Source organism: Microchirus variegatus (assembly GCF_963457635.1).
Source record: "Microchirus variegatus genome assembly, chromosome: 16".
In the NCBI taxonomy this organism is placed as follows: Eukaryota; Metazoa; Chordata; class Actinopteri; order Pleuronectiformes; family Soleidae; genus Microchirus; species Microchirus variegatus.
This window is the reverse complement of record NC_139817.1, coordinates 10,901,723-10,924,257: the sequence shown is the minus strand read 5'-3', so window position 1 is coordinate 10,924,257 and position 22,535 is coordinate 10,901,723. Positions and strand designations below refer to the sequence as shown.

Genomic DNA, 22,535 nt, shown 5'->3' with positions numbered 1-22,535 from the left:
CACACACACACACACACACACACTGATTAGTATTCTTCGTTTTATTTGACATGAACCTGCTCCTTTTTAAACTGATGTTTATTCTGAAACTGCAGCCAAAAGTAGACAAAAAGTGTCAAACAAAACACTCATTAATTCATTTTCTTCCTTTATTGTTTTTTATTATTATTATTATTTATGATTATATTGTACCTAAAACTCAGCATTTGGTGTTTCCTCAGCCCCTTTTTTAAAATGTGTTTTCCCATTCTTATTCTTAATGATCTATTCCGGCTCTTTGTAAGCTGTGTGTGTCACATTCTGTGATTCTTAGTGGGTGTTTTTATGCGAAGCTCTACTGTATGTGATACATTCTATGTGAAGAAGTGCTAAACAGATGAAGTTGACTGACTGACGTCATACATGCGGGTGTTTTGACACGACTACTGTCCCCATGTAACACTAACAATGACAACACTTGCTTTTAGATGTTATGCACGACAAACAGGAATATGTGAAATGTAACAGTCACTCAACATTTATGCGTGTTCCCTATCTATAAGTGGCATATACAGTAGTTTATATAGTATTTTATGTTTGTTTTGCATCATATTCTGGTTTCATGTATGTATATGTAATGGTGCAGGGCGACCTTTTCTCTTACTGACACCTTTCTCTCTCTTTTTTTTTTTTTTTTTTTAAACACAGCAGGAGGACAAACCTGAACCCGTTCATAAATCCTCTGACTTAATTCCTCACGTATATTGACACATGACGCACACGTGTGTGGCCGCTGATTTACAAGGTGCTCATCTCATTCAGCTCATTGGCCGCTGCACCACGTGACCGCGCGTGCACGCACGCAAGCATGTATGCATGCATGCATGGATGTAGCGCGTGCACCTTTTTTTTTGCACCGCAGCCGCACAGATTGATGTGGCCGCTGCTGGTGGCTGCGTTATTAATGGAGCACAAGAGTTATATCAGCACGAGAAAAATCCAGCCAAACTGCCCGAGATTGAACAGCTGTGGAGGCATAAACCAGAGCCTGGAACCCAATCATCCACACTGTCGCGACGCTACAGCGGCAACAAATTCACTCTTAGGTCTGTTAGGTTGTACTCGAGTTATGTTTTTGTATTTTTGTATGAGCTGCAATGTTTGCTCACAGGGCTTTTTTTTCCTCCATGCCTGTGAGGTTGGAAGCGAGTTGTTGATGTGTGGATATGCACACGCAAGCCATTTTATTAGGCACACCTGTTCTATAGTGTCCGATATCGACTGAGCCAGTGCAAGGTGGCGTTCAAACTGTGACAGTGGATGACGAAAAGGTGATTTAAGTGACTTTGAACACCAAGGAACTGCTGATCTTTCTGGGATTATTGCGCACGAGCATCTCTCGGCTTTACAAAATAAAATCCCCCTGTTGATAGCAGAGATCAGAGGAGAGCGGTCATCTCTGAAGGCACAAACACGTCATAAAGCTGATACAGCAGCCGCTTTATTTCTAATTATCCTCTATACCTGATAAAGTGGCCAGTGAGTGTATTTCATGATGCATGTATGTTTCTTCTTATTCTCTCTTTTTTTTTTTTTTAAATGAAGGTATGATGACAGTGGGATCTCTTCCCTGAGCTCCAATCCAGTCCATCATAAATAAACTTTCAGCACCGCGGACAGCTCCACTCACCCATTGATCACTAAACCAACCCTTGAATAAAACAATCCTGCACAGGATCGCAATGCGCACTTACTCCTCATTGGCTGGCTCCGTGTACCACCTGACTCCTCCCCCCTCCTCCTGACGGAAGCCTCTGGTTTTTTTTTTCTCTCCTTTTTTCCTTTTTTTCCTCTGGGTGAATGAACGCAGGCTTCTTAAATTCGAGCCACATAAGTAGGGACACATTATCCTTTCCGGTCAGCGTAGCCACATTGTAGGAAACAATCAGAGGCTGCAGAGCTCATTCAAGCTGAATGACCACACTAGACGCCATTCGTCTTCATCATTCACATATACCTTAAGTACATCTCGGTCCATCCAAAGAGGATTGTATTTCCCCCCTGATTTTAACGTGGAGCTCTTTGCTGCTTTGTTTTTTCCCCTCTGTAATGTAATCAGACGCTCTTAAACCTCCATCTTGGTAATCTCATCCACACCACAGCTAATAACTAAACTATGGATTTGGCTTCATGTTTCTGTCCTTTTTTTTTTTTTTTTAAATCTTTCCCCAAAACAAAGTTTTTCAAAAAAGCATAGAGAGAGAATTCACATTGACGAATACTATGTGCATTTGAAATCTGTATTTCTAAGCATCTTTTCTTGAGCTAATTTCAGATTTGTGTTGCCAAATTATTATCAGTATTTAACGTTATCAGTTTGTATTGCAACATAAAGAGATTTTCAACTGATCCTAAAAGCAACATACAAAACTAAAGAACACATATATAATGTATATAATAATATTACATTCACTAAATTCGCCAAAGTCCTGTTTTTTTTTTACTTTATTAAAGTGTATTCACATATAATCCATACAAATCCTGTGTTTGTGTGTTTTGTTGCTCCTCCTAGTGGTGGGAATGATGATGAAGACTTGATGTGTCAGAAAAAAGACGAAAAACACCTTTGCTGTGTTTTGAGGTGCTGGCCCAGATGGCACGAGAAGAGTCAGACCTGTGTTTCAAAATGCATGAATAGTGGATGAAGACAAGTTATTCATAGATAAATGGGAGGGAGGCCCGTACACACAGAGGTGGAAAGTAATGCATCACATTTATTTGTGTTACTGTAATTGATTAGGTTTTTTGTGTACTTAAGTCATTTTAAAATTTGTACTATTACTTAAGTATGATGTGGACATGTGAATTGGCGCTAATTAAAGTCCCTGAGTGAGAATGTGAAACCATTTGTGACCTTTGACCCATGTTGACTGATACATTATGTGTTTATATATTTTATTTTGTCAGCACTTTAATGAAAAACAAATGAATGTGGGATTTGTGTCCACTTGCCCTTTTGGTATGACACAAGGAAGAACCCCAATCCTGTTAAAAAAGTAATTTTAAACAAGTTACTTTTTTGTTACTTTAACTTGAGTAAATTTAAGTACTTTTACTTGTACCTAAGATGTTGTACTGAAAATGTCATCAAAAATAGAGAATAATTTTTCACACATATAAGGATTATAAACACATATTAAATAATGATAATATTGTCATTATATGAACAAGCATAGGAAAACTGTCAAATGCTAAATTGTAACTGTGCAAATATAAGCACGCTTTAAAAGACAACATCTCATAATGTCTTTTATGTATAGATTGTACATTTCCTTCAGTTTAAATATGGTTAATAACACGTTTGCAGGAGTGAGCGGCTCTTACTATTTTCCTCACTGATGTACCTTAAGAAGAAAAATAAATCAAACAAAAAAAAAAGCAGGAAAATATAACGGCTCGTTGCACAGTTACAGAGTCAGCACCACTGTTCTTTCCATCTGTTTACTTAGTGGACTGTGTTTGGATCAAAGTGACAGGAAGGCAGAACAAAAAAAAATGTGGAGCGAGGCAAAGTGAGCAGCTTGCTTAGGTGAACAGAAGAGGTCACGTTCTTCTTTAATATTTATTTATTTGTGTATACTCATCCATTAAAGTACATTTATTGTGTTGTTCTTTTTGTAAGTAAAAAAGCACCTTTCAAACCTCTGTTGTATATATGTATATGTATATAAAATACAGTATGGTGATTGCGGCTTGTGTGAGATAACTTACAGACCATGTATTTGTGTGCAGACTTAGTGGAGGAACTTGCTTGTGGATTCCGATGATCCTCATTGTGGTGTGTGAAACACGTTTTTCCCATAATTGTATGATTTCATTTTGGTTTAATATGGTTTCATTTGCCTCTTTAGTGAAACCCTAAATGCCTCAGGTGACACTGAGATTAGATAGTGGATGAAAGAAAAAGATTAACAGCAATCACTCTAAGAACCTCAGCACTAAAGTGATGCTGTTGCAGGATCCCCAGTGATTTCTAATGAATGCCTTTCATCTCATTCATAACACTGCAGCATTAGTGAGGCATCGTGAGATCAATATTTCCACTCTGACAGTTGTAAAAAAAGAAAAACAAAATACCACTGCGGTACATTAATTCACCCACAAGACAAATAAATAAATAAACAAGACAAGGGCAACGGTGACAGAAAACACACAGAAAAACTAATTTAATATATTAAATTTTCCAACAGGTTTCACCCCAAAAAAAAAATCCAAGGTCACCTGTCGCCATTGTGCCATGAATGAATCACACATGATTTATTCATTTGAGTCGTATGGGAGGTGAGTTCAGAGCGAAACGTGCCCCTCAGCAGCAGCATTCTGCACCTGTTTTCCTTCCAATTGCTCCTCTAATGTCACAGATACCTGAATCCAGACAAGGCTTTTAGACGCGTCACACCTGACAGAAGAGCCATTTGTGGTGAGCCGGAGATTTACCGGCAATCTGGTTTAAGTGCCACGCTCAAGGGCATGATGGCACGATATACTGAGTGGGATTGTGACTCTCGGGTTTCAAATGTATCTCAGAGTGATGGACTGCGGCTGGTGCTGCACCGTTTTATAAATCCGTCATTCGTGATGTGACGCACAGGCACCTGTGGGCAGGAAGTTCCCAACATAATTGGTCTGTCTGCCATGTTACTGTACACGTGTGTGTTTTCCAGAAGACTTGAGTGTATCAATCCAAACCAACGTAAAAGCTGTGTTTTCTGAATGTGCATTAACATGTCTATTTATTTATTTATTGTGGTGTGGATTTATTATTTGTCTGTTGTTTATATGATTGCTTTACTTTATCTTATCTTGTTTATCTGTGTCTTTGACGTGTAACATATTGATTCTTCTTTTTGTGACTGTGGTTGAAGCTGAGCTGCAAATGAATGGCACTCCTTGTGTCAATACAGTTGTATTCTTCACGCCTGGCGCTTTGAGCTCTGCATGTTTTATCCTCTCATTTTGTGTGTGTGTATATCTGTTTACACCCCGACAAAGACAAGATAAAAGGTTAATAGAAAAGTTCAAATCATACAGAAACTACTGTACAGCATCGCCCCCGGGTACTGTACTGTGTGTGCAGTCCAGCCACGCTGATGATGGTTTATTTCAAAGTCTGACACCAGCTGCATTGTTCTCCTCTGCTGCTCTTGGATCTTTTATGGTGTGTAACCCATTAGGCCATCCCATCATCCACCAACCTGCAGATGAAAAAAAAAGAATAATCCTCTTCAGCAGACTCTTGCAGCTGGATGCAGTTCAGTGAAGAAAGAAGAATATAGTCCTACATCTCTAACATCTCTCACGAGTGCGATACAAGGCACAAAGTTTAAATTTTGCTCTTCTACTGAGTTACATTTGAGTCTTTGTATAAAACAAGACTAGGGTCTTATGTGGCTAATGCTAGTTACTGGTATTTATGCTCACACCGACTGCCTACATGCTGATATAATCAATTCAAGCAGGTGGAGTATGTTTGTCATCTTGACTTAATTTAGCTTGTGTGGTTTAGTTAATTTAAAAAAAAAAAAAAAAAGGTAACAGGCTGAAGCCATTAGTGTTTGATCATAAACCAAAGCACTGGAAAGGAGAGCTAAGTTTGTCTTGGTCCAGTGTGTAACATTTAGCAGGGTTTATTGTAAGAAACTGAATACACTTCCCATAAGAATGTTTGTGTAACTGTATAATCAGTTTAAAACAAATACAATTCTTGTTCTTGTTTTCATAGCTCCAGCATAAGCCTGTCATGTTTCTACATCAGCCGACAAAGGACAAACCAGCATTCTGAAGCTGAAGCTTACCATGCAAAGGAAGAGGAGGAACGACATCCTTTCAGGTATGTGAAGGCCACCGTAGTTCTCTAATGGGAGCTGCGAAGTCTCTAACTTGCTAAATCCAACGAGATAGTTGGAGCAACGTTATGGCAGAAAAGGTGCCAACAATAGGCTTTGGTCGCAAACAAAAAGAAGTGTTTTGGGAAAAGCTACTTTCAAGAAAAAGGCTGATGCAGAGCGATCCAAGGCCAGAGTGAACATCGGTGCTGCGTTTGAACGGTGGCGACACCTCAAAGCCTTTATAGAGTATGTGTTGTTTTTCATCAACGCATTGTCAATTATGTAGTATTCAAAAAACATGAATCAGTGTTTGTTGCGCGTTCCATGGAAGTGAATTCAAAATGCAGCCTGCTCCAACAGTGTTTCCAGGATCTCCAACCCTACCTTTAATAGATATTCATATTTATCTTTAAGGTAAACATGAATACACGAACCCACATTTTATCATGACATTCTACCCATTGGCCATTAGATGTGGAGATATCAAAGGAACACCAGGGCAAATGTGTCTGTGAATGTGAGCTGTTAGCTACATTTTTAAATGAGTATTGTGTGTCTTCCTCTCGAGTCTAATGGCTCAGATCCTCTGTCCCATCACTTCCTCTTATCAAGTTAGTGTACTGTACCCTTCATTTTGCCTTGAATTTCTGATCTGGTTTAAAGCCATGATGGAGTTCTGGACACATGACCCCCACCACCACCTGCTTCTGTAGCACTTCTGTGGAGTGTCAGTGAAAACTCCACCTGTGTGTAACCTTTAACAAGACTAATGACTAATAATTTGGCTAAGTGCACACTTTACTCCTGGCCGGCGTAGTCTGTCATCTTCAGCTTTGCCAGTGGAAAACATTTCTTTCGCTTTAACACCTGATGGCTATAACGGCAACGGAAGAGCCACGACCTGCCGCATTCATTTAAAATTAGCTACCGCTGCATGTAAAATCTCTTGAGCATAGTGTATGAGTTGTAAAACCATCAGTTGGTATTAGTTCCTTGTGCTGCACTGCAGCTCCCACTCAGATAATGAGAATGTAGAGAGTATGTGACTGAACCTGAAAAGCTCCTTGTAAAGTGAACCTGTTAGCCATTCATTATTCATGGTGATAAAGCGTTACCATGACTCTCTGTCTACTTGGGAGGACCTTACGAGTTTGGCACAACTCCTTAAGTGTCTGCGTCGTCTGCCAAGTGTTTGATGGCCTGAAACAATGAGTCCGGCATTTGTTAGGGGATACACGCGAAGACTATCAACTGCATTTACTGTCTGTCGGTGCAAATGCGATGCAAATGGTCTGCATTCATGTGTGTGTTTGTCTTGATGACCACTCAAAGCATTAGAGTTTACAGTTTGGCCGTTCACCCACTCACGCACTGACTGCACAGCCACCAGAAGCAACAGGGGATGGACTGTCTTGCCCAATGACACATAGGCATGAGAGACTGGGATCAAACTGACAACCTACTGTTGGAAAGATGTCTTGTTCTACTACTGAGTCACAGCCACCAGAGCAAAAAAAAAAAAAAATACCCTTGACAGATGGACGATGTTTCTTGGATTGTTGTGTAAGTCACTGTTAGTGTTTTAGCAAAATTTTGGCAGATGTTCATACAGATTATACAAAACACAAAAACAGCACATTAAGCAATTTTAACAAATACCCCTCTTGACTTTTACAAAAATGATTAATGACCGTTAATCCAAGACTGAGTGCAGTGTGTGTACCTTTACAGAGCTAAGGCCGTAGTCCGACTAAGAAAGGCGATTGGACAACTTGCCAAATCTGACTATACATGCGGCGGAGAAAACGATTCATTTTATGTATGCTGTATGTTTGACTCCCTAGGTGGCGCTGTCTGATTCCCAGCAACAGTTCTGCAGTTTATACTTTGTCTCCTTCTACTTCCAGGTCAAAGACTGGGGAGGAAATTTTAGTGCATGTCACAGATCTCCAAGTCGGACTACGTGCATACATGCAGGAGTAATCGGACTATGGATCTCATTATCCAGGTATGTTAGTTTTAAGGACTAGCTTGATTAAGACTAGCAGACTAAAATCTGACTTTAAACATGCATGTAAACACACTGAGTGACATCTGGTGGTGAGACTGCAGATTGTAACAAATGCAAGACATTCTAATGTGTGTGTATATTAAGCTTCTGCTTCCTGATGCAAAACATGCGTTGTTGCTAGTTTGTCTGCCTGGGCTGCTGTAGAAACATGGAGGCCTCTGTAGTATCTCTAAGCAAATTAATAACACTATATTATATGAAAACCATTGTTGTGGATTTGTCCAGGTACTTTTTGACAAATTGCTAAAAGTCTAACGATGTGTTTTCCAGCTTCACCAGCTTTAAGTAGAATATTTGCATTAAACGCTGACTAATTATCAGTAAGTTCAGCAAAGGATAATGTTTCACAAATATGGTGATAACTCAAAATATTTTGATCAGAGCAGCGACATTTAGAGACTATTTAAATAAGGCAGTGCTTAATCAACACTGTTATATAATTACCTTTACCTGTTATGCCCCCCTTAGGATGGAGACCCCCCCCCCCCCAATAGTATAATTTTTCTATAAAATTCTTATAAGTACACCTCTGCATTACACTGTATGCTTGTTAACATTAAAGAAAACAGAACATAGATCAACTTTTCTGTAACAGAATTTTTTTTAAGTGCATCAATTTGTGGATGTGGATGTGCAATTACACTTTATTCTAGTACGGCAAAAACGGCATGTTCCCCTGCGTCACATGCTGGCATCACACCGTCCCCCCCCCATCAGCGAGGATTCACCATTTAGTGTCTGTATGAATGTAACTATATTAAACGTTAAACCTGGACCAAAAATGTTGGAACAACTGTTTAACTCGAACTTATTAACACACTCATAATGATATAGTGAAGCTTTTGACATTTGCCAACAATTGGCACTAAAGCCAGAGTTGCCAGAGTAAATGTGTAACAACAAGAAGAGACTGATGTCAAGTGCTTTTCACACCTGGTCTGTTAATGTAAGTTATGAACTGCACTGTGTAAGGATATATTACCACGCCTCACTGTTAGTTTGTATAAGCAGGAGACTGGAGTTGATTATTTCCACGGAGCTTTCAAGAGAATATCACGCACACACACACACACGCACACACACTTCTGCGTGTTGCTCACAGCGAGCGGTCGAACAAATAGACTCACAGCTGCTAAATATAACTTCAATGCAACAATAAAGTGGACAAGGTTCAGCTGGTTTGCAGTTAAACAGCTGGTCTGTGTGTGTGTGTGAAGAAATTCAGAGTTTCATAGAATGTGCAGTTTGATACATAAGCAGATTTACTACTACTCCTCATCAGAGGTGTGGATTTTGTCTTTCAAAACAAAGCAGGCAGTTAGTAACTTTTTTGTTTATTTATTTATTTGGGAGGCTCTTTTATTATTTTCCTCTCTTTTTTAGCTGCTGAGAACCAGTCGGCCATCACCTTTAAAACAAGGTGTTATTTTTTCATTTTCAGTTAAGTAATACAGTTTTGCACAGGTCAGTGGGCTCCTGACAATTCTTCAGAAAATAAAATAATAATAAAAACAAAAAGCCACCCAACCTCCCCTCCAGATCCTTTGGTTGGCCTCTTGGGGATAAACTGTATATATATATATATTATCCAACCAACATCCTGAAGGACCATTCCCACCCCGGATACAACCTGTTCCACCTACTGCCCTCTGGCAGACGGTGGAACAGGTCCCTCAAATCTCGCACAAACAGACTCGGGAACAGCTTCTACCCCACAGCCATACGGGAACTTAATAAATAAGGATCAATACACACGCCTTGCGACGGACTGGCGAACTATCCAGGGTGTAACCTCGCCTATCGCCCTATGTCAGCTGAGATAAGCACAGTATTATTACCAGTAAAACAGAAAACTAGTGTTTCATTTATGCTGTTTGATGAGTTGAAATTCTCTTCACATTATAATGCTGTGTGTCTCACTGGTATCCACCATAGGAGGGTACTATGGAGGATCAAATCAGTCATTTTACTGCACGTCTGTCCGTCCAGGGAGTGGATACCTCACCCGTGGTTCTCCCTAAGGTTTCTACCTCTTTTTCCCTTGGTAGTTTTTCCTTACCCTGAGCCGAGGGTCTAAGGACAGAGGATGTTACCAACTCGACTTGATTTGATTTATCTATTAAAGCGGAACTAGACCGGAAGTTCCTATTATCGCTGTTTTTTTAGTGTGTATCTGCGTCATTACCTTGTTTATGACGCCCTGACGGTTCTAAACAAACAGTTCAGCCATTGCTGAGAACGTTGTGTTTTATTGTAATCTCGGGGCTCAACGAGATCACTGAAAATCCCGAAATAGTTACGTAAGCAGCGGTTCTCCTGAACAACCGATCGTCCTGCTCCGGGCGGTAGTCCGGGCACATCCGGTTACGTACATTGAACCGCAGAAGAAGAATAACGTCCGTTGTGGAGGTGTTTCACGAGCAACAGTGTCTTCTGACTCTGGGTCTGACTCCGGTTTAAAGTCATAAAAGGGACTGCGGCGGGGAGTCGTGACGAAGCTATTTTTAAACACTGTTAAAACAATGTTTTGATAATGAGGAGCAGTGCATCCGCCGTTCCAGAGGGGGGGCGCTGCGCTTCTGAGAACGGATGTGCTGGATAGTACTGGCCAATCACAAGACTCTGTCTTCTGGGGGTGAAAGTTCACTCTGAAATCTCGCAGCAGAAAAACACTGTCAGAAAAGAGGATTTCTATCGGCTAGTTCACAGCAACTAGGAGGTTTTTGACCATAAAAACAAGTTAATATATGTAAGTAGACCTCCATAACTAACATATATGTGCAACAGGACCACTCTATGTGACCTTTAATAACTAGACCATATAATAAAACCTCTTACCTCTGCTGCTTCTCCATTTATCTGCACATATTATCTTTATTTATAAGTTAGTTACTTGTGTGTTTTCTGTCTTAAATGTGTGTGTGACACACTTTAATTTCGTTGTACGACGTGCAATGATAATAACGAGATTCTGATTCTGATGTACAGTACATATATATATACATATAAATACTTTTTTTTTAGTCAAGTCAAGTGTCAATTCCGAGCGGTGCAGTTCACTTGGGAGAGCTTCAGCCAAATTCCCCAGAAGCTCTAACCTTCTGTGAGCAAGACCCCTCTTCTTAAAGGTTATCTTCTCCTCCTCCTATACGTCACCTTGTGCCCTTATTAGTTATTTGACTCTCCCATAGAGACCACATCACTGACCACACACTGACAAATGCTTTACCTATGCATAGACTTTATGGTCAACCCAAATAAAAACCCCAAATAAAGTGGTCAGAACAGCACCTAATAGCTTAATCATTGACATGCCTTTATCTTTGTAATATGTTGAGAAAGCAGTGTTTTACCTTTACATAACAGTGATATTCCTCTGTGTGAGAAAGCAAATAAGTTACATTATTCTCTGTCTATTTGTAAACCGAAGAACCGCCTTCATGTGATGTAATCCCTGTGACGCTAATCTGTAAACCCAGGGTCCGGTTAATTTGTAAAAAAGGCCGTTAGATTTTAAAGCGGGACAAGGAGGAGACATGTCTTCATCTTCAGTTTTTCCAGTCGGCTCAAGTTAGTGTTTCATTGGTTCAGTGCAGGTTTCCTCAAGCTTTTAAATAGATTGCGAGACAATAAATAACTGTGTTTTTTTTTTTTGTAGAGGCTGTTCAAAGTCTCTCATCATTCTTGTGAACAAAATCCTTCAGTAAACAGAAACAGAACACACACACACACACACTGGTACATCTTTGTGAGAATATACACTTTTATTTATTTATTTATTTCACCTTTATATAACCAGGTTCAGTCCTGTTGACAATGACATCTCCTACGAGGGGGCGACCTGACCCTGACCCATTCACTGGTTCACTTCCTCCTTTCTTCTATTTATTTATTTATTTATTTATACAATGTTTTGTAGTACAACCATTACATGAAGTTACTTTTTACGTAGTATTTTATCTTTGGCTACAGGCCCTTGCTCTAGTCTAAACCAAACCAAATGCCTAACTAATTTTCCACTTATTTGACCAGCCAAAACAAACGTTCGTCTTTTACCTTGACCAAGACCACTTCATAGTTGTCCAGATTTTTACCGGCTGCTTCTTACAGCTCAATAAACAACCCTCTGGAAAAGGGGCGACCAGAACAAGTATGGCGGACAACTCGAGTGTCTTTAAGAGTTTTTATTCTAAACACAACTCAATACACTGCTTAATAGGTTGTAAACCGGCAAAGCATACAGGTTCTGATGATCAGTTACAGATGACGACAAACAAATACGGGGGTTAGTTATATACAAGAATTGCCTTGGATGTTAAAGCTTTGATTTGCGACTGCTTTGATGACAATTCCACTCGGATTCCGCACAGAACGCGCTGAACAACTGCTTGAAAGTTCTACATAATACCTAACCCTATAAACTATAAACCTTACCACAATTCAAACTTAAATCATCTTCCTCGTGGAGGTTTTTGGTCTCCACGACGAGGAAAAAAAAATTTAATAAAAATAAACACACAGCACAGCCTCCCGGTCGGAGATAACGTTTGCTTCGTCACTTTTCATCGCACAAAGTTAATCATTTCAAGTTTTGGGCCACACCAGCGTCTCAATGTGTGAATGACTTACGACATTTGGGACATGAGAGTGACCAGACTTCAGCGATGTCTCAGTACTTAAAACTCCTGGTAAGAAATATTTAATAATAATAATAATCGACATCATCATCATCATCATCGTTGTGATCATTTTGATTTGTCCTCTCAGGGATACACTTGTGTGACAGCCATGGGTTCAATTAAAAGTAAAAAATAAAGACATTCATTTTTAATTAAATAGTTTTTTATTTCATTAAAGGTTGTGACTGATTGATTTACTGCTGCGCTGAGCCACCATAAATAATTCAACACACTAATATGATAAATGCAAGCCTTGGGCTAAGTGGAAATGTGGACTATAATAATAATAATAATAATAATAATAATTGGTAGAAAGGTTGGTCTGGTCGTTTATGTAAAGAAATATTGACATTTTGTTAGATTTCTGTGCCTGTAAATGTACATTTTTAACACAACACATGTTCTCTCCCTCTCTGCAGTTAGACTTCCCTGTTGTAATCGCAACCATTTTTATCACCGGCATTGGAGGCACATTTCAGTATGGATTCTCTGTGTCTGTGTTGACTTCCCCTTCCGTTGTAAGTGGAACTACCAAGCAAAATCACACCAAATGTGATCTTTTACAAATGTGTTTTTGGATTAACTCAACTTTGTGCATGCGTACACGACCGTTCAAAGGTTTGGTGACACTTAGAAATGTCCTTATTTTTTGAAGGAAAAGCACTTTTTTTTCAATGAATATATAACATTAAATGAATCAGAAACACACTCTATACATTGTTAATGTGGTAAATGACTATTCTAGCTGCAAACGTCTGGTTTTTAATGGAATATGTACATATGTGTAGAGAGGCCTATTTCCAGTGTTCTAATGGTACATAAGAGCGTTAGAAGGCTATTGGATGATTAGAAAACCCTTGTGCAGTTTTGATGGTTCTTTGACGAAAGGGCAAAATTATTATTTTGAATAAAAATCATTATGTTCTAATCTTGCCAATGTCCTAACTATATTTTCTATTCATTTTGCAACTCTTTTGATGCATAAAAGTTTGACTTTTAATGGAAAACACAAACAAATTGTATCGGTGACCCCAAACTTTTGAGCCGTAGTGTAAGTCATATAAACGTGATACTAACATGTTGTGTTTTCAGTTCATAATGGACTTGGTGAACGAAACGTGTGTGCAGAGGTACGGCCTCTCCCTGCAGTCCAGTCAGGTGTCTCTCATCTTTTCCTACATCGTCTCCATATTCTGCATTGGAGGGTTAGTGGGGTCGCTGATTGCGAGTCCACTGGTGTCCAAATATGGCAGGTTCGTGTACTGCTACTGCTAATATAGCATTTTTATTATTATTATTATTATTTTTATAGTTCTATTGTATGACCTGTTTATTTATATTGTTTTTATATTTTCTACCGAATTTTATTGTTTGTTCTTAGGTCTATTAGGTCACACGTTTGTATGTTTTATTTGTTTTATTTAGTTATCTCTGATGCACAGCACTTTGTTTCAGCTGGTGTTGTTTTTTTTTAAGTGCTTTATAAATAAAGTTGGATTGGATTAAAAAAAAATTCAATTTTGGATTATCTGGCTCAAACACAGATATTTCTGTCTCCCTGAACAGGAAAAGATGCCTTTTGTTGAACAACTTTGTTGCTATAGTCGGAGCCTTGTTGATGCTCCTGAGCAAACAAGCTGTGTCCTTTGAGATGATCATGGTGGGACGACTTCTCTATGGCATCAATTCGGGTAAATCTAGTATTCCACCTCTGTCACTTTCTGTTTATTCTCTTAAAAGCCTTAGTTGCACAGATCATTTGTCAACAAACTCCATGTGTCTGTCTTTAACCCTTTTCTTTCTTTTTGTACGCCTCCAGGAGTCAGTTTCTGTGCTCACACCATCTACCTCATTGAATGCGCGCCCAAGAGGCTGCGAGCAATGGTGGGCGTGACCATCGCTACCTTCATCTCCTTTGGGAAGTTCAGTGGTCAGCTGCTGGGGATCAGGTAAGAAGTCTGGGCGTGACAAACACTGTGCAGGGGAAAGGTGAGGGGAGCCGGTGCTAGGTCAGATCACATGACGGGTCAATCATGGGCTAAAGGAAAACCGATCTGTCCGTACCACTTATTCCCCTCAAATTGAAGTGACTTTTGGATGAATCACATTTTCTACAGACATATATATATATATATATAAAACAAATCCTAACAGTAAATCCAGCTGACCATGGTGATTTTCTGACTGCTCCTCTAGCACCACCATGAGGATAACATTTACATTTCTATGTAATATCTTACAGTTTCCCTCAGGGTGATTAGATGCAGCAACATCTTTTGAGGAGGAGTTAAATGGCATATTTATGCACACAAACCAAAAAATGTAACTTTACGTTTGCAAGTTTTTACAAAATACTTAGACGAGGATGGGTGTAGGGATGAAAAAGGTTTTTCTGAATCTGATAGGGTTGTGCTTTTCACCTTCTTTTCTTTTATGCCTTCAGTCTTCTTATTATTTTAATATGGAGAGTATATTTGTACGTTTCTGATAAATATCTTGTATATTTATTCTGTTTGAAGGTATTTATTAGTGGAGCAAGCAAGAAAGCTGTAGGGACATACTTTTTACAATACAGTTTTGCTTTGACGCTGTTCTCTTGTGTTATCTTATCTGTGTTTTTTTATTATTGTTTTTATTTTAAGGTTCAAAATAAATTGAATGGTAATTCATTATTACATTTTCTCAAATTGAGTCCCTCTAAAACCAGGGGGGTCAAACTCAACGACCAGGGGGCCAATGAGTTCTTATATGGAACCACGTATACTTACCATTCATAACATATTTATGATGCGAAATGAATCTATTAATATCAAAAACAGAGAAATCAATCTCAAGTAAGTAAATAAATAATAATGTGGACAACTGTAATTAAAACACCAAAGAAGCTTCCAATTTAATGTTGAATGTAATACATATTATTATTATTATTATTATATAATAATAATTGACAGTGACAGTTACAACAGAATGCAATGTTTTCATTATAACAAGGTATTAAATGGTGGTGGTGCACATGTAATCTATCAGTTTGACACCTCTGCTCTAAACATTCAAAAACATTATTACTGAGACTTGGATGCTTGCCTTTATACAACATTATGATATTGAGCTGTTGTTGCTCTTGCAGTGAATTACTTGGTACAGCAGAGAGATGGCCATGGCTGCTCGGTTTCAACGGCTTCACGGCGTTACTTCAGCTCGCCATACTTCCCTTCTTTCCGGAGTCGCCCAGCTTCCTGCTCCTGAACAGAGGAGATCGTCAGGCGTGTGAGAAAGGTAAATGAAAAAGAAACAAAAGCTCTCGTTGTGGCCTCCCCCACTTCATATTGTCTCCTTCTCAGGCAATTTTACTGTAGAATTTCCAAGTGAATCAAAGGTTAACTCAACCCATAATTTCCTACTGCAAGAATATCCATTCAGGGACTGATCCTAAAGTCTGCCTGTTCATATCAGTGCTGCCCACACTCTTAGAAATAAGGGTTCCAAAAGGGTCCTTCTACAAGGGCTGAGGTTCTACCTGGAACCATTTGCTTCAAGGGTTCTTGGTAACACCAGGAACCTTTTAAAAAAGGTTCCACCAAGAACCCTTTTAAAACCCTTTCTCCGGGAAAGGGTTGTTCAGGAGCAGGAAGCTGGGAGCTCAATTAGGACATTATCAGATATATTCAGTTTTCCCGAAATCTTTAATATTTTCCGAATTACTCAACATTTTCCACATATTTTTTCCCCATTGGAATGAATTAATGAAGAAATGCTTTCAAACATTAACATTTTCATACATCTTTCAACTCCTTCTACTCACTGACATTCAAATTTCCAAATGTTCCCAACATTGTTTTGCTTTATTCAACTTTTCAAAACCCATCATTCTTTCCACAATCAGAGTTTAAGTTTCATCAAGTTTTTGGACTTTTTCCTGAGTTACATCAGTGTGTGGATTAGCGTGTATGCTGTTGGGGGAAAGTTTTAAAGGTACATTCCACCCAAATATTACTTTTTCCAAATAGACTTAGACTTAGACAGACTTTATTGTCATTCAAATATACTCCTTCTGAACAACATTTCGCTATAATATAAAACATTGTCAATAAACATTGACCTTGACCTCATCACCACGTAAATCTGCTGCTTCGCCCTTTGACCCTCAGCTTTGAGGAGGCTGTGGGGCAACAAGGACTACACCAAGGAGGTGGACGAGATGACGACAGAGAACGTTTCCATGCAGAACGTCAGCAGCCGCTCACTGATGGACCTGTTTCGGGACAAAAGTATGCGCTGGCAGCTCAGCACCATCATCGTTACCTTCATTGGACTGCAGCTCTGTGGCATCAATGCTGTGAGATACAAGACATTTCCTCTCCTCTAGTTTGACATTTCACCTCCTTTTTAAAGTTATGTATCATATTAATCAACTTTGTGTTGAACACAATGATGCTGAGGTTTATTATGCAGATCATTGTTTTACAGTGTTTGAGTAACACTTTCCTTTACAATACAATAACATCATGGTAGTACATTTGCAATGGGGAGGTAATATTATGGTTATACCAAATGATGTCTAGTGCAATTTATAGTTTGGAATAACCATGGCATCTATCTATCATATGTCTGTCTGTCTGTCGATCTATATCAAATGGATGTGTGTTAGTTATTTGGGAAAGTTTCAGGACATACTCAAAACAAAAAGTATAATAAACTGTGGTATATAGTCCATACTTTACCACAAAACATTTTCATAATCCAAAGTCTTCATTTTTGGGCTTCACTCCACAGGTGTACTTTTACTCTTTTGATGTGTTTCGTGCAGCAGGAATCCAGGAGCAGCAACTACGTTACGTTGCCTTGGGGACGGGGCTGTGTGAGCTGACGGCCTCTTTTGCTTGTGTAAGTCACATTGCTTGTGAGTAATGTTCTTCACCATGTTCAAATCAATTAGGACATTATCGGATGTATTTTAGTTTTCCCGAACTATTCAATATTTTCCAAATTATTCAACATTTTCGGCAGATGGATGAAGAAATCTTTTCAAACTTCAACATTTTCATACATCATTCAACTCCTTCTACTCATGCATACTTTCACTGAGTATGAGTACTATACGATGACTTTTTGGATGATTTGGACAACATATTATACATATTATACTATGTCCAAAATTTTACAAAAAAGTCATACTTTATTATGTCATCCAGATGTGCCGAGAAAGTCATAGCATGTCGTCCAAAATTTGACAAAAATGTCATACGATAGCATATCGTCCAAAATTTGACAGAAAAGTCATACTATAGCATATCGTCCAAAATTTGACCAAAAAGTCAAATTATAGCATGTTGTCCAAAAGTCATACTAATATACAATATATATAATATACAATTTTTTGAAAAACATTCATTCCAAAACTTGACAAAAACGTCATACTATACTATGTAGTACGTCCTACTATACTATGTCGTCCATAATGTGACCATTATTTGAAAAAAAAAATAGGTCCAAAATTTGACAAAACGTCATACTATACTATGTCATCCAAAATCTGACCTTTTTTTTGAAAAACGTTTTTTTGGTCCAAAACTTGACAAAAACGTCATACTATACTATGTAGTACGTCCTACTATACTATGTCGTCCATAATGTGACCATTTTTTGAAAAAAAAAATAGGTCCAAAATTTGACAAAACGTCATACTATACTATGTCGTCCAAAATCTGACCATTTTTTTTAAAAACGTTTTTTTGGTCCAAAACTTGACAAAAACGTCATACTAAACTATGTAGTACGTCCTACTATACTATGTCGTCCATAATGTGACCATTTTTTGAAAAAAAAGAATTGGTCCAAAATTTGACAAAAACATCATACTATACTATATCGTCCAAAATCTGACCATTTTTTTTAAAAACGTTTTTTTGGTCCAAAACTTGACAAAAACGTCATACTATACTTTGTAGTACGTCCTACAATACTGTCGTCCATAATGTGACCATTATTTGAAAAAAAAAATTGGTCCAAAACTTGACAAAAACGTCATACTGTACTATGTAGTACGTCCTACTATTCTATGTCGTCCATAATGTGACCATTTTTTGAAAAAGAAGAATTGGTCCAAAATTTGACAAAAACGACATACTATACTATGTCGTCCAAAATCTGACAATTTTTTTGAAAAACGTTTTTTTGGTCCAAAACTTGACAAAAACGTCATACTAAACTATGAAGTACGTCCTACTATACTATGTCGTCCATAATGTGACCATTTTTTGAAAAAAAAGATTGGTCCAAAATTTGACAAAAAAGACATACTATACTATGTCGTCCAAAATCTGACCATTTTTTTGAAAAACGTTTTTTTGGTCCAAAACTTGACAAAAACGTCATACTAAACTATGTAGTACGTCCTACTATACTATGTCGTCCATAATGTGACCATTTTTTGGAAAAAAACAATTGGTCCAAAATTTGACAAAAACCACATACTATATACTATGTCGTCCAAAATCTGACCATTTTTTTAAAAAACGTTTTTTTGGTCCAAAACTTGACAAAAACGTCATACTATACTATGTAGTACGTCCTACTATACTATGTCGTCCATAATGTGACCATTTTTTGAAAAAAAAAATTGGTCCAAAATTTGACAAAAACAACATACTATACCATGTCGTCCAAAATCTGACCATTTTTTTGAAAAACGTTTTTTTGGTCCAAAACGTCATACTATACTATGTAGTACGTCCTACTATACTATGTCGTCCATAATGTGACCATTTTTTGAAAAAAAAAATTGGTCCAAAATTTGACAAAAACGTCATACTATACTATGTCATCCAAAATCTGACCATTTTTTAAAAAAACGTTTTTTTGGTCCAAAACTTGACAAAAACGTCATACTATACAATGTAGTACGTCCTACTATACTATGTCGTCCATAATGTGACCATTTTTTGCAAAAAAAAATTTGGTCCAAAATTTGACAAAAACGACATACTATACTATGTCGTCCAAAATCTGACCAGTTTTATGAAAAACGTTTTTTTGGTCCAAAACTTGACAAAAACGTCATACTATACTATGTAGTACGTCCTACTATACTTTGTCGTCCATAATGTGACCATTTTTAAAAAAAAAAAATTTGGTCCAAAATTTGACAAAAACGACATACTATATACCATGTCGTCCAAAATCTGACCATTTTTTAAAAAAACGTTTTTTTGGTCCAAAACTTGACAAAAACGTCATACTATACTATGTAGTACGTCCTACTATACTATGTCGTCCATAATGTGACCATTTTTTGAAAAAAAAAATTGGTCCAAAATTTGACAAAAACATCATACTATACTGTGTCGTCCAAAATCTGACCATTTTTTAAAAAAAAACGTTTTTTTGGTCCAAAACGTGACAAAAACGTCATACTATACCTTGTAGTACGTCCTACAATACTATGTCGTCCATAATGTGACCATTTTTTGCAAAAAAAAATTGGTCCAAAATTTGACAAAAACGTCATACTATACTATGTCATCCAAAATCTGACCATTTTTTTTAAAAACGTTTTTTTGGTCCAAATCTTGACAAAAACGTCATACTATACTATGTAGTACGTCCTACTATACTATGTCGTCCATAATGTGACCATTTTTTGAAAAAAAAAATTGGTCCAAAATTTGACAAAAACATCATACTATACTATGTCGTCCAAAATCTGACCATTTTTTTAAAAAAACGTTTTTTTGGTCCAAAACGTGACAAAAACGTCATACTATACTTTGTAGTACGTCCTACAATACTATGTCGTCCATAATGTGACCATTTTTTGCAAAAAAAAATTGGTTCAAAATTTGACAAAAACGTCATACTATACTATGTCATCCAAAATCTGACCATTTTTTTTAAAAACGTATTTTTGGTCCAAAACTTGACAAAAACATCATACTAAACTATGTAGTACGTCCTACTATACTATGTCGTCCATAATGTGATCATTTTTTGAAAAAAATAATTGGTCCAAAATTTGACAAAAACATCATACTATACTATGTCGTCCAAAATCTGACCATTTTTTTTTAAAAACGTTGTTTTGGTCCAAAACTTGACAAAAACGTCATACTATACTATGTAGTACGTCATACTATACTATATCTCCAAAATGTAACCCTTTTTGGAGAAAAAAAGATTTGGTCCAAAATTGGACAAAAACGACATACTATACTATGTCGTTTTTGATTCTGACAATTTTTTTGAAAAACGTTTTTTTGGTCCAAAATTGACAAAAACGTCACACTATACTATGTAGTACGTCATACTATACTATGTCTCTAAAATGAGACCATTTTTGGAGAAAAAAATAATTTGGTCCAAAATTGGACAAAAACGACATACTATACTATGTCGTGCAAAATCTGACCAGTTTTTTGAAAAACGTTTTTTTTGGTCCAAAACTTGACAAAAACGTTGCACTATACTATGCAGTACGTCATACTATACTATGTCTCCAAAATGTAACCCTTTTTGGAGAAAAAAAATTTGGTCCAAAATTGGACAAAAACGACATACTATACTATGTCGTCCAAAATCTGACCAGTTTTTTGAAAAACGTTTTTTTGGTCCAAAACTTGACAAAAACGTCACACTATACTATGTAGTACGTCATACTATACTATGTCTCTAAAATGTGACAATTTTTGGAGAAAAAAAATTTGGTCCAAAATTTGACAAAAACGACATACTATACTATGTCGTCCAAAATCTGACCAGTTTTTTGAAAAACGTTTTTTTGGTCCAAAACTTGACAAAAACGTCACACTATACTATGTAGTACGTCATACTATACTATGTCTCTAAAATGTGACCATTTTTGGAGAAAAAAAATTTTGGTCCAAAATTTGACATACTATGTCGTCCAAAATCTGACAATTTTTTTGAAAAACGTTTTTTTGGTCCAAAACTTGACAAAAACGTCACACTATACTATGTAGTACGTCATACTATACTATGTCTCCAAAATGTAACCCTTTTTGGAGAAAAAAAATTTGGTCCAAAATTGGACAAAAACGACATACTATACTATGTCGTTTTTGATTCTGACAATTTTTTTGAAAAACGTTTTTTTGGTCCAAAACTTGACAAAAACGTCACACTATACTATGCAGTACGTCATACTATACTATATCTCCAAAATGTAACCCTTTTTGGAGAGAAAAAATTTGGTCCAAAATTGGACAAAAACGACATACTATACTATGTCGTTTTTGATTCTGACAATTTTTTTGAAAAACGTTTTTTTGGTCCAAAACTTGACAAAAACGTCAGACTATACTATGCAGTACGTCATACTATACTATATCTCCAAAATGTAACCCTTTTTGGAGAAAAAAAATTTGGTCCAAAATTGGACAAAAACGACATACTATACTATGTCGTCCAAAATCTGACCAGTTTTTTGAAAAACGTTTTTTTGGTCCAAAACTTGACAAAAACGTCAGACTATACTATGCAGTACGTCATACTATACTATGTCTCCAAAATGTAACCCTTTCTGAAGAAAAAAAATTTGGTCCAAAATTGGACAAAAACGACATACTATACTATGTCGTTTTTGATTCTGACAATTTTTTTGAAAAACGTTTTTTTGGTCCAAAACTTGACAAAAACGTCACACTATACTATGCAGTACGTCATACTATACTATGTCTCTAAAATGTGACCATTTTTGGAGAAAAAAAAGTTTGGTCCAAAATTTGACAAAAACGACATAATATACTATGTCGTCCAAAATCTGACCAGTTTTTTGAAAAACGTTTTTTTGGTCCAAAACTTGACAAAAACGTCACACTATACTATGCAGTACGTCATACTATACTATATCTCCAAAATGTAACCCTTTTTGGAGAAAAAAAATTTGGTCCAAAATTGGACAAA

At 37.2% G+C, this 22,535-nt stretch overlaps 1 protein-coding gene across 1 annotated transcript in view; it reads left to right on the top strand.

Moving 5' to 3' along the window:
* Nucleotides 1–12,602: 12,602 nt before the first annotated feature.
* The window catches only part of slc2a11l (solute carrier family 2 member 11, like), a gene marked incomplete at both ends in the record, with an annotated part of 31,143 nt that continues 21,210 nt past the window's right edge, over nt 12,603–22,535 (top strand). The window contains 8 exons of the mRNA XM_083902311.1: nt 12,603–12,626; nt 13,037–13,135; nt 13,710–13,870; nt 14,184–14,308; nt 14,437–14,566; nt 15,745–15,893; nt 16,766–16,953; nt 17,391–17,501. Of these exons, the coding sequence (XP_083758437.1) occupies nt 12,603–12,626; nt 13,037–13,135; nt 13,710–13,870; nt 14,184–14,308; nt 14,437–14,566; nt 15,745–15,893; nt 16,766–16,953; nt 17,391–17,501 (987 nt within the window). The remainder of the gene's footprint in view (nt 12,627–13,036; nt 13,136–13,709; nt 13,871–14,183; nt 14,309–14,436; nt 14,567–15,744; nt 15,894–16,765; nt 16,954–17,390; nt 17,502–22,535) is intronic.